The sequence below is a fragment of the Diceros bicornis genome, chromosome 36 (genome assembly GCF_020826845.1).
Source record: "Diceros bicornis minor isolate mBicDic1 chromosome 36, mDicBic1.mat.cur, whole genome shotgun sequence".
NCBI lineage: Eukaryota > Metazoa > Chordata > Mammalia > Perissodactyla > Rhinocerotidae > Diceros > Diceros bicornis.
Window position 1 is genome coordinate 30,448,473 of NC_080775.1, and position 13,307 is coordinate 30,461,779.

General features: G+C 36.4%; 1 protein-coding gene across 5 annotated transcripts in view; it reads right to left on the bottom strand.

Annotated features, from left to right (window-relative positions):
• Nucleotides 1-13,307, bottom strand: part of EPC1 (enhancer of polycomb homolog 1) — a 93,692-nt gene that overhangs the window by 13,740 nt on the left and 66,645 nt on the right. For 3 of the 5 annotated variants that reach the window (XM_058532739.1, XM_058532735.1, XM_058532737.1), the window contains exons 3-9: nt 4,251-4,411; nt 3,632-3,838; nt 3,106-3,254; nt 2,054-2,213; nt 835-1,011; nt 664-753; nt 436-584 (exon numbers count right to left, since the gene is read on the bottom strand). In XM_058532739.1, the coding sequence (XP_058388722.1) occupies nt 436-584; nt 664-753; nt 835-1,011; nt 2,054-2,213; nt 3,106-3,254; nt 3,632-3,838; nt 4,251-4,411 (1,093 nt within the window). The remainder of the gene's footprint in view (nt 1-435; nt 585-663; nt 754-834; nt 1,012-2,053; nt 2,214-3,105; nt 3,255-3,631; nt 3,839-4,250; nt 4,412-13,307) is intronic. The other 2 variants (XM_058532736.1, XM_058532738.1) reach the window with 1 other exon arrangement.

Sequence of the window (13,307 nt, forward strand, 5' to 3'; positions counted from 1 at the left end):
GTGGTGTAGGTCCGTGCCTGGGAACTGAACCAGGGCCGCTGAAGCGAGTGTGCCAAACTTAACCACTAGGTCACTGGGGCCTGGTGGTTTTTTGTAGTTCCTTTAATCTAACATGATTTATGCAATGATGATTTACACTTGTCTTCATCTGCTGGCTTTTCTCAGAATTCTATCCCTGACAATACAGATATCTGAGGTTTTCAACCTTGGGAAGAAAAGCAGATCCATTAGAGGTCCATTAGTTAAGCGTTAAAAGCTATGGTTGTATAAGAACCAGGTAACAAAGTGACAAAGTATTTCAGTCAAAAAATCAGTGAAGAATGCCAAATGGGAAGAAAATGAGCTATTCAGAAGGATTATTTCATTTTAAACTTGAGATTTGACTACCCTACTGTCTAAAATTTCCCTGTGCCAGGAATACAGAAAATACCTTACCTTCCTCCGCGCCCAACCCGTCTTCGTGCAAATCCAATACACCTTTGGGGTACGGTGAGGGTAGTTAAGCAGTATCTATATCGTACATCCCCTAATCCTCCATCTTTAGGACTAGTCCAAGGCCAGTTGCCAGTCTGGTCTAAGTGAGGCTTAAAAAAAAAAAACCAAATTATTTTATTCTGTCAAAGATAAACAGTTTGTTATTTTAAAAGAGAGCCTGAAACTTACAGCATAGTACTGACAGCCTGCCTTCCTACGGAAAGCAAAAGGACCATCGGGGTCATTCTCTTCCTCAGCTTCTGAAGAGCCAGACAAGACCTTTAAATAAAATGAAGTCAGTCAAAACATGTGACTTCCTACATTCCTTCTCTACATTCACAGAGAAATTCTTATACTTACCTGGGAGAGAGGTTCTTCGTCTGAGCTGGGAAAGTCATACTGATTTAAATCTTTAGCATTAAAGACTGGCAGTGCAGCAGGACTCGTCTGTTGAGGAGTAGCAGCAGCAGACGATGGTAAGACTTTGGGCTTCTTTTCATATTTACGTTTAGGTCGGATAAGATCAGCTTTATCTTGCTGTAATAAAGTCATGAATTAATAAAACACTACTAAAACTCGAAACCATGTTCAACAAACCTGCAGTTTTGGGGAACTTTTAAAAAGTTTACCACTATAATGAAGGCATTCATACTCATAAGAGATACAAGACTCTGATGTTTTGTCATCTTATATTGTAAAGTCTTGGAGGTTGGTCTCTGTGAAAACATGAATATGTTCCTACAGCCTAAATATAATCTCAAAAGTACTTTGTTTCAACTAAAGTAAAAGAAGAGACTAGAATTTCTCTAACTTCTAAAACCCTATAACTGCAATTAGTATTTACTGCTAGTCTTGTATCTTTTTCTTAATTTTCTATGAAAATTCTACAAGAGAATTAAAAAAAAGGGACATCTAATCTTTATTCTAAAGAATTAACAAATCAATATAGGGAAAACAATAATGAAAATGATTTCACATATACACAAAACAAACTTCAGATAATTGTTAACATAGTAGAAAATAAAGCCATAATGCTGAGGTGTATTAAAAATAAATAGTAGTAAAGATTTGCTAGCTGAACAATGAAGGCTTTCTGGAGTGGTGAATTTTGAACAGTTTTAGAGCCTAATGATATGAAATCATTAAATGAGAAACACAAAGATAAAATACAGATGCAAGAGTGACTGAGCTAATGAATACAGCACATGTTATAAATATGTATCGCAGGTGATAGCGAAGGCTAGGAGAGGTATGAATTTGATGTGGAGGAGGCAATAGTCAAGACAGATTAGAGGCAAAAATGATATTTGTTGGGAAGAAAAAGATCATGGCAAGTATCATGGTTATGTAAATACGCTAAATATTTATATCAAGTTTTAGGGCATTTTGGTTTTTGGGGAAAAGTTAATTAAATATTAAACTAAAAGGTATCTCTCTTTACAATTTCTACTATTGTATCAACAGGCCAGTCTTGAATCAAAAGCTGGTTTTGCAGCATATTTCATGGTAGGGTTTATATGTATTTTTCTTGTTCATTCTAATTCTAATGATAAAATACCACTCCACTATCATTTATTACCTTATTAACTTTAAACTCCTTCACATCCATTGCTTCCTGATGTTTAAATTGACTGCTATTAGTAATAGGGATGATGGGGATGGCATAAGTAGGTTTCATTGGCTGTCTCTGTGCCATAACCTCAGACATGATCTCTCCATTATAGTCACCCAAATTATACCTGAAATTATAAAAAAGAAGGTTTAAAAAGTTAGTTCTGTAACTACTTATCCTTATGACTATTAATAACTAGATATAGAGATATAATTATAAACACTGATTAGACTTAAGGTAAGATTACAGTCAAACTTTGACTATTTGCTGAATGCTTACTAAAATTAAAGATTACATAATTCCTTTTGTTTCCTCCTTTACTTTTTGGCTTATAGCTTTACCTTAAATAAACAGATGACTGTGGGAAAAAAAAAAAGGTTCGAATTTTAACTTAGCAATTTTGGTGAAAGATTTGGTGGAGATGTGGCAGTTAATGCCTAAAATGGTGATAAGGAACTTCTGCTAATTTGAATTGCCTGTGCTATAAAACAAATTTTTCTGAAATGAATCATAAGAAATTTAATAGTGGTTTTCTTTGGGGATAGGGACTAGGAAACAGGGGAGTGAGGCTTGAAGTTTTCATTGTGTACTGTGCTGAATGGTTATGTGAGTGTTAAGATTCTGGGCCTTTTCCCTTCCCTTCTTTATATTTCTCTGCTAAAAAATCCAGTATGCGTTAAAAAAAAATTCAGTACCATCTAGTGAATAAAATACAAACTTTAGAATTGACAAATGTTCTCTCCCCGCTGTCCTGCACACAACTCAAATAAAGACAAAAGAATAAGATTTCAAAATGGAAATACCTGGCATATTGAACGCAGTCACTTTTAAAGAAAATAAAGAGAGGAGCACATGTAAAAGTATACAAGGTATATCATACTACATACTTAAATAGTCTCTAATTATTATTAAACGAAGATATTTCTGGAGTTACAGATAATTGCTTATGAAATAAATTAACTCAATATACAAAATGCTAATGGTACCATATTTCCAAACGCTATTAAAATAAACTTTACCTCTTTTCCATAATTTCCAGTGTTAAGTGCAATAGCTCCCTTTTACTCTTTTCTCTTCTTTTTATCATCTCTAGAATAGTAACAGCCCGACTTAGATCTCGACGCAGCTTAAGCATTTTTTCATAAGAGGCTTCATCATTTTTGCGATTCTGCAAATATGAAGTTGCTTGTTTAATATCAATAAGCACTTCTAACTAGTGGCATTCTAAGCATAGCTGTTGATATATAAGAATATATATATTTGAAGGATTAGATTAGAATTTAAAGATACCAAAAGGGAGCATGGATCACCAGGAAATCAATTTTGGATGATTTTTAAATGGATTAGCATTAAAATATGTCATTAACAGCTCCATAATGAATCTTAAGGTTGACTCATTCTAAATTAATATTCTTCATTATATTGTATAAAAATCTATTTAAAACACAAATTAAAATAGCCTTCAGATACTGAGATATTCATACCTACAAATAATTTTTCTTACATCAAAAAGAATTACAAAAAAATTTTCCTAAATTCACTTACTTTTCGAGTCTGCATTTTTTCAGTACGTCTTCTAAAAGCCACATAAGGATCATTTGTGCTGGAACCATCTCGTTTCTCTTGTTTTACTGATGGGATAAGAGATGGCCCTCGACAGTTTTTTCTCTTTTTAATCCAGTATTCATAAACTTCTCTAATTAATTCATCATCTTCTTTTAGCAGTAGTTTGGCTTCCTGCAGACTGACTGGCTAAATGTAAAATTGATATGTCATTTTCATATAATACATATATAAGGTTCAAAAGTACTTGTGAATTTAAATGACAATAATCAAAATAACAGTATTAATAATAGCAAACGTGGAGTACCTTATACATGTCAGTCATTGAGCTAGGTGCTTTATATACGTTATTTTATTTAATTTTCACAACAATCCTATGATGTTTACCACCTCTATTTTACAGATGGGGAAATTGAGGCACAGAGAAATTTAAACAGATTGCTCAAGACTACAGAGGTTAGTAATGGGCAGAGATGGGATATGAATTCATGCTTATTAACTCTAGAGCCTGCTCACTTATCCCCTCCCCAACATTATACTGTTTCCACATAAATATAAATGTTTACATAGATATACACACACACACACACTTGTTACATACACAGCGAAGTTGTACCTGCTGACCACTGCCTTTTTCTAGACGGTCAATCATCTCCTCAAATTGCAATGGGCAGATGTCCATTTTCTTTTTCAGTTTATTCACAAATACTTCATCTTCAGAATCCAAATCATAATCAGGCTGTTCAGCATCCAAACTAAAAGCTGACAGAAGAAACCATAAGCAATCATTTACTGTGTGGATCCACTGACAAAAACCTCTCACAGGGGGCCGGCCCGGTGGCGCAAGCAGTTAAGTGCGCGCGCTCCGCTGCGGTGGCCCGGGGTTCGCTGGTTCGGATCCCGGGCGTGCACCGACGCACTGCTTGGTAGGCCATGCTGTGGCGGCGTCCCATATAAAGTGGAGGAAGATGGGCACAGATGTTAGCCCAGGGCCGTCTTCCTCAGCAGAAAAAGAGGAGGATTGGCGGATGTTAGCTCAGGGCTGATCTCCTCACAAAAAAAAAAAAACAAAAAAAAAACAAAACCTCTCACAGATGTCTAGATAAAAACAAGACCAAGATTTTCTAAACAAATAAGAAAGATCTTTCTGGATTTTGTTTTCAGACTCACAATCTAAGCTTACAGATACACTTCCCACATTTAAAGTTTAAGAAAGGAGGTTATCTTTACTGTTAATATAGATACAAGTGATAAAACACAATGGATGTAACCCTTTTCCCCCACCAACAAAGGCAAATAAACTGGAAGCCCCTTATGAAGAACATAAAGAGATTATTAAAGGTATTGGGTTGAACTATATGAAAGTTCTGTAGCTCAAAAACGATAAAATATCAGCAATTGCATATGGTTTGACATAATATAAAAAGATAAAGCCTTTAAATAAGATTGTTTCTAGAACATTTAAGTGCTATTTTATAGATTTAACTACTTTACCAAAAGCTGAGGCAGTGGTATTTAAAGCTGAAGTGTTAGAAGCCACTGCCAGTAAGAGTAACAGCTGTCACTCGTGTGAGTGCATTCCTGCTAAGGAGGTTTGTTCCCTCATGGGAATCAATGTCACGGTGATAGAAATGTGAGGTATTGGTTATACTTGTCAAAATTTGAAAAAAGGGCAAGAACCATTGCTCTATACTATATTATCAAATGTCATTCAATTTCTTATCAAAATTAAACTAGATTGATATTAATATAAATATTAAGTAGTCTGACATCAAAATTTGTCTCACATCTTTCCCTTGCTTAATTCCTCCTACTAACTTCCCATTATCATAGAATCCAAATCCTTAGACTTGTATGAGGCCCTTTTGGACTTTGCCTCCCCAGTCTCATTAGCACTTTGACTCAGCAATCCCAAATGTCACACAGCATGCTGTTTCATGTCTTCAGGCCTTTACATTAGCTATTTTCTGCCTGCCCACCTAGCAAATGACTGTCCAATCTTTTAAAAACCCAACCTGACATCAACTCCTGTGGAATCCTTTCTTGACTGCCTCCAACCCAATAAGTGGTTCCTAACCACCTTTATCTTTTTTAGAAGCTATGAACCCTCTCCACAGAAAAACAGACTGTGTTACCATACAACATTCTACATAAATTTACAAGCAATTCAAATATCCCTAAAAGCTTGTGGCACCAAGGTTAAAAATTCCTGTTCTAGGGGCCAGCCCCGTGGCTTGGAGGTTAAGTGCACGTGCTCCGCTGCTGGCGGCCTGGGTTCGGGTCCCGGGCACGCACCGACGCACTGCTTCTCCGGCCATGCTGAGGCCGCGTCCCACATGCAGCAACTAGAAGGATGTGCAGCCATGACATACAACTATCTACTGGGGCTTAGTGGGGAAAAAGTAAATAAAATAAAATCTAAAAAAAAAAAAAAAAAAAGATATAAAAAAAAAAAATTTCCTGTTCTAGATCACTCCCCTTCTTTCGTACTATTTTCTACACATACTCCATAATCTACTTATACAGCATTAGAATACGACTAATCCCCTTTGAGAAGAAGCATTGTGTCTTCTTATTTATCTCTGTACCTTATGTATCTCTAGTGCAGAGAGAGTAAACGTTCATCTTGTATGCTAACTCTGCTTGTAGTACTTTACTGAAAAGCATTCTGATATTGCCTCTATTCAAGTGGGGGGAAAAAAACTGAAAAACTCTGCAGTCATCCTTTAGTGATGTCTATGACAGGTACAAGAGGAGATCATTTGCTTGTCCCAAATCTGACATCCCTGCTTCAAGTTTAACATAGTATCTGGACCAGAGGAATCCAATAAATACTTGTAGAATTGAATATATCATACCATTACGTTTAATTTTCCATTTTGACCCACATCACACTTCTATAATATTCCTAATTAAAATAAATATTTAGACTCCTTCATAAAAATCTCTGTATGTTAACATCTCTGCATTCATGTTTCTTACAACCATAGGCCCTCTAATGATTTTCCATGCTCTAAATCTGTTACTGCTATGTGAACAGAACTTTTAGAGATCTCAAAGTAGATTAAAACTCTAACTATTGGATTAAAAACACGTTTTTTGTCCCCAACTAAAATAATCTATATCTGTGTTGTTCAGCAGGATAACCACTAGTCACATATGGCTAATTAAATTTTTAATTAAATTAAATTTAAAAAAAAGTAAGTAACTCAATCACATTAGCCACATTTCAAGTGTTAAATAGCACATGTGGCTAGTAGCTAGTGCTGTACCAGACAGCAGAGATTACAGAACATTTCTATCACCATTGAAGGTTCTATTAAAGAGGGGTGATCCAGATAATCCAGAAAGCCAAACTGATAAGGACCAACTAGCAGTATTCTGCCTTCTTAAGGGTATATTTTATATATTTTTAGGGTCTCATTTATACATTACTTTGGCATCCTCCACTATAAAATTAATTTTTTTTTAGATCAAATCACATTTACAAAGCTTAATTATTCATAAAAACTAAACAAGCTCGCCTAATATCACCTTACTTTCGCATTATCAAAATACATTTGACATACCTCTGGCATACATTATATCATCAATGACAAGTCACATCCAACATATTAGGGAATGGAATCAAGACTGGAAAGGAAGATTCCTATCCTAGGGAGCTCAGTGAGCGTTAACCAGTGAGGTTAACGAGTATTTGAGAGTCAGACTGCTCTTACCTCTGCAAGAAGCTTTTCTTTTAGTTGGTGTAAACACATCTAAGATCTTAAAATATAAGGAGAACCAAATCTTGTTCAGATATAAAATATTAAAGCCCTAGAGAAAAGCTAACACATAAAAACTCACTTTAGGATTTCATTTGACCAAAAAAAACTAGAGCCAATGATTAAAGTGTAATTTAGCTTCAGCCAAACCTGAACTTCCAACTGACAGCTCAATAGCAACTGATAAAGATGTAAAATATTTATCATGGTCCTAGAAACAGGAGTATCTTCATATTTGCTGGGCCATGTTATTGAATGTGTTCCAAGTAGAAACTAGGGTCTAAAGAGTAACAGGCAAATGGGTCGCCTCTTCTAATTAAGTTCTGCCAATTAAAAAGAGACCTGCTAGCCAATAATTGTTAAATAATGGAAGCTATACTGTGGAAGCTGACTCCTCTAAAAATATCCTGATAGGCGGGCCGGCCCCATGGCTAGCGGGTAAGTGCGCGTGCTCCGCTGCTGGCGGGCCGGCCCCGGATTCCGGGTGTGCACCGATGCACCGCTTGTCAGGCCATGCTGCGGCAGCGTCCCATATAAAGCGGAGGAAGATGGGCACAGATGTTAGCCCAGGGCCAGTCTTCCTCAGCAAACAAAAGAGGAGGATTGGCATGGATATTAGCTCAAGGCTGATCTTTCTCACAAAAAAATAAAAAAATAATAAATAAATAAAAATATCTTGATAGGGATAAACCTAGATACATGTATGGTTACACAAAATATAGTATAATATACAGATGAAGGAGAAAATGCTATAGAAAATAAATCTAAGCAAAAAGAACACAATAGTACATATAAATTGATTAGACTACTTTTATTTTATTTTATTTTTATTTATTTATTTTTTTGGTGAGGAAGATTAGCCCTGAGCTAACATCTGTTGCCAATCCTCCTCTTTTTGCTGAGGAAGATTGGCCCTGGGCTAACAACCATGCCCCTCTTCCTCTACTGTATATGTGGGTCACCTGCCACAGAGTGGCTTGATAAACAATGCACATATCCATGCCCGGGATCCGAATCTGTGAAGCCTGGGCCACAGAAGCGGAGCACAAGAACTCACCCACTCCGCCACCAGGCTGGCCCTAGACTACTTTTAAAGGAGATACAGGGCCGGCCCGGTGGCTTAGCGGTTAAGTGCGCGTGCTCCGTTACTGGCGGCCGGGGTTCGGATCCCGGGCGCGCACCGACACACCGCTTCTCCAGCCATCCTGAGGCCACGTCCCACATACAGCAACTAGAAGGATGTGCAACTATGACATGCAACTATATACTGGGGGGCTTTGGGGAAGAAAAGAAAAGGAGGAGGATCGGCAATGGATGTTAGCCCAGAGCCGGTCTTCCTCAGCAAAAAGGGGAGGATTAGCACGGATGTTAGCTCCGGACTGATCTCCCTAACAAAAAAAAAAAATAAATAAAAAATAAAGGAGATACAAAGTGGTACAAACCATAGTACTTGCCCTCTTACTTAAGAGTAAAGTAATAAAGATGAAATATATATAAATGTCTATGTAACAAAAGTTATATTATGGCACAGACTAAGTGCATGGGTGCTTATGTCCATAACTCCAAATAGCATTTTAAAAATACAGGAAGCAAATAGTTAAAGGATATTTGGGTCCATGAAATGGCACAAAATGTGGATTAGGAACAGAATGTAATCCCTGTTGAAAAGAAGGCACACTATTCAAGGCTGAGGGAAATTTCTCAGACCAGGAATGGTAAATAGTTTCAACTCAAGGACTAACTTGCAATGATTGGTAATATCTACTTGCAAAGCTCCTGAAATAAATTCTGAGCAGCAGCAAACACTTTGGTAATAGTGATATTTACTATGGGGTGGTAGGTATTTGACCTCTTTGCCTTAGACCTAAGAAGACAAAGCTATCTCCGGTTAGCTAGAATATGAAATTCTTCAACTTCTTTAGATGTATAAGCAACAGAGCTTGAAGTCACTTCTAAAATGTACTGGAGGGAGTAAATGGAGAATATCAGATTTGAAAGATTTGAAATCCCATATATGAAATTCTTTGTAGATAAAGGTCTGTGGTTGATGCCATAGATTTTACCTGTCAGAAAGTAGTGGCAGAATAATGGGGAAAGAATGTATGTTGTAGGGGGATGTAGAGGCAGGCAAAGGGAAGGAGAAATGCAATCTTTCAAAATAACGGCATAAAGACAGGATACATCTGTTCTGAGAGGTAATAAAAAAGTAGGTTCTACAAGGATCTATTTTTTTTTAAATCTTTTTATTTAGAAATACGTGCAAACTTAATAAAAGTTACAAAATAAAAGTTAGTACAAGGAACACCTGCATCCTTTACCCAGCTTCACCTACTGTTAAAATTTTATTCTGTATGTTTTATGATTTGTATGTGCATGTTCCCTCTGTGTATGCATGTGTGTGTGCGTGTGTGTATATATATATATATATATATATATATATATATATACACACACACGCACACACACTATTTTTTTAGCCACTGGAGGGTAAATTACATTCATATTGGTTCTTTACTGCTAAATACTTCAGAGTGTATTTCCTAAGAAGAATAGGGAGATTCTTTAATCACAGTACAGTCATCATCTTCATAAATTATACTCACACAATAACTTCATCTCTTGCCTATATGCCAATTTTGTCTGCTGATCCAATAATTTATAACATTCCCCCCCCCAGCATAGACCAGTCTAGGATCAGGTATTATTTTTGTTGTCTCTTTATTCTCCTTTAATCTGGAACATTTCCACAGCCTTTCTTTGTCTTTTAAGACATTGATATTTTTTGAAGAAACACCCCTCTCCCCAGGACTTGATTAGCAATAGTAATAGTATATTCCTCACTTCGTGTCTATCTGATTTTTTTCCCATTGTGCTTAGATTATACACTCTTAGCTGGCATACTGCACACTCAACCTTCCTAGTCCTGTGCTCAGGTTACCACATCTAGAGGCATACAATGTTCATCTATTCCTCATAAGGGATGATAATTTTGATCACCAGTCAAGAAAAAGGCCGATTACTCCACTGTTAAAAACTATTTTTTTCCCTCCCTTGTAACTAATAAGCAGTTTGTGGGGGGAGCTTAAGAACATGCAAATACCCTGCTCCTCATCAAAATTTCCTGTTATATCGAGCACACATTTATGATTCTTGTGTGATCCAATCTTGATCATGGTTGTGGCAAAAATTATTTCCCAACTCCAGCACTCTCTCCACATTGTACCATTTGGCTCTTGGCATTCTACTGTAAAAGCATGAGACTATTCCTCTCTACCATATATCCATCTATCTATTAAATTATCAGTATGGACATACGAATTGCTACTTTTTCAATGGTTTATAATTCATTATTGTACTTAATTATTCTGTTGCTTAAACTGTTCCAGAATTAGCCAGTGGAAACTCCTGCGTCCTTGTGATAGGCCCCTGTCATTTTTTTGGAGTGCTTTATTTCTGGCATAACAAGATATTCTGGATACATCTTGTACCTACTCTGCCCCAGCCCTGGAATTAGCCATTTCTCCATAGATTCTTGGTCCCATTTAGTGGGGAACGAATTAGAGAATAGATGATAGGTGTGCTCATTGCTACTGAATATTTTTGCTTCTTGGCCCTTCCAGCAGGCAGAACTAGAAATACATATATCTATACACAAACATATATACATATACATCAAGACTGCCCTTTTAAAAAAGGTTCCCTTTATCAACAAAACGAAAAGACAACCTAACAATTGGGAGAAGATATTTGCAAACCATACATCTGATAGGGGCTTAATCTCCAAAATATATAAAGAACTCATGCATCTCAACAACAAAAAAACTAACAACCCAATTAAAAAATGGGCAAAAGACCTGAACAGACATTTCTCCAAAGAAGATATACAGATGGCCAACAGACACATGAAAAGATGTTCAAAATCATTAACTATCAAGGAAATGCAAATCAAAACTACAATGAGATATCACCTCACGCCCGTCAGAATGGCTACAATTAACAAGACAGGAAACAACATATGTTGGAGAGGATGTGGAGAGAAGGGAACTCTCATACACTGCTGGTGGAGTGCAAACTGGTACAGCCACTATGGAAAACAGTATGGAGATGCCTCAAAAAATCAAGGATAGAACTACTATATGATCCAGCTATTCCACTGCTGGGTATTTACCCAAAGAACTCGAAAACACCAACGTGTAAAGATACATGCACCCCTGTGTTCACTGCAGCGTTATTCATAATAGCCAAGACTTGGAAGCAACCTAAGTGCCCATCAAGGGACGAATGGATACAGAAGCTGTGGTATATATACACAATGGAATACTACTCAGCCATAAGAAACGATGAGATCCAGCCATTTGTGACAACATGGATGGACATTGAGGGTATTATGCAAAGTGAAATAAGTCAGAGGAAAAAGGTCAAATACCATATGATTTTCTTCATTAAGTAGTAGATAATAAAAACAACAAACAAACACATAGAGACAGAGATTGGATTGGTGGTTACCAGAGGGGAAAGGGGGAGGGAGGAGGGCGAAAGGGGTAATTCGGTACATGTGTGTGGTGATGGGTTGTAATTAGTATTTGGGTGGTGAACATGATGTAATCTATGCAGAAATAGAAGTATAATGATGTACACCTGAAATTTATACAATGTTATAAACCAATGTTACTGCAATAAACAAAAAATTAAAATAAATAAATAAATAAATAAATAAATAAAAAAGGTTCCCTTTGAGGATTAACAGGAGAGCCTTGAGACCCAAGTACAAGTGGATGGGGGAGAGAGAATTGTTCTTGTCTATTCTGGTTGGAACTGCTTTGCTCTTTCTTCCAGTATAAATAGGACAGGAGAAGTCCTAGCTATATAATCTAGAAGCCTTACACATCACCAATAAAAACAGAAACAACATTAAGACCCTTTGGATCAGGAGATATTGAGTACCACTCAGTGAAATAGCTTAGAAGGTACCTACAGTCTGTAACTAAAGAAAGGGATAATGGTTTTAACATGGATTTCTTCCTTCAGAGCTCTGACTAGGATAAAAGGAAGAAAATTATGATCTCTTTCCTAAGCCAATTGAAGACAAGAATCAAGTTGGGATTTCCAAACTAATGTTCAATGAAATGTTAACAGAAAACATGTAATGAATACATTTGGAAAATGCTGGGTTAAAAGAAACTTTTTTTTTTAACCGCAAGACTGCCAGGGTCTAAAAACACAGTAATATGCATTATGACTCTGGGGGTGGGGAGAGGAATATAATATGCAATAATTCTCAAACATGTTTGATCATTGCTTTTTTGGGGAATACTAATTATCATCTTAAAAACTCCAAGGAACAGTTTGTGTACCATTAGTTTAAGAGCTTTACAAAATAAAATTAGGGGAATTGAAATGAATCAGTCCATATATATAACTGGAGGCAATGTACCCCTCATAAGCAATTTACTGGACCAGCTAGCAGTCAAGACTCAATTTTAACTTTGCAGTAATTTACATTATAATTAGCTTTTTCTTATTTATTGTAGTATATTAAAAGCCAATTCCAATTTTTAAAGAATTAACATCAGTTTTACACAATCTCTTCCAAAAACAGAACAAGAGGGAACACCTCCCAACCTGTTTTATGAAGCCAGTATTACTTGGATACCAAAACCAGACAAGATAGAGCACAAAAAAGGACTACCAACCAATATCTTTCATGAACTAAGATGCAAACTCCTCAGTAAAATTTTAGGAAATCCCACCATACAACATATGAAAAAATTAATACATCACAGCCAAGTGGGATTTATTCCACGTACACAAGGCTGGTTCAATATCTGAAAATCAACCAATGTAACTAATCATATCAATAGGCTAAAGAAAAAAATCACATGATCCTATCAACT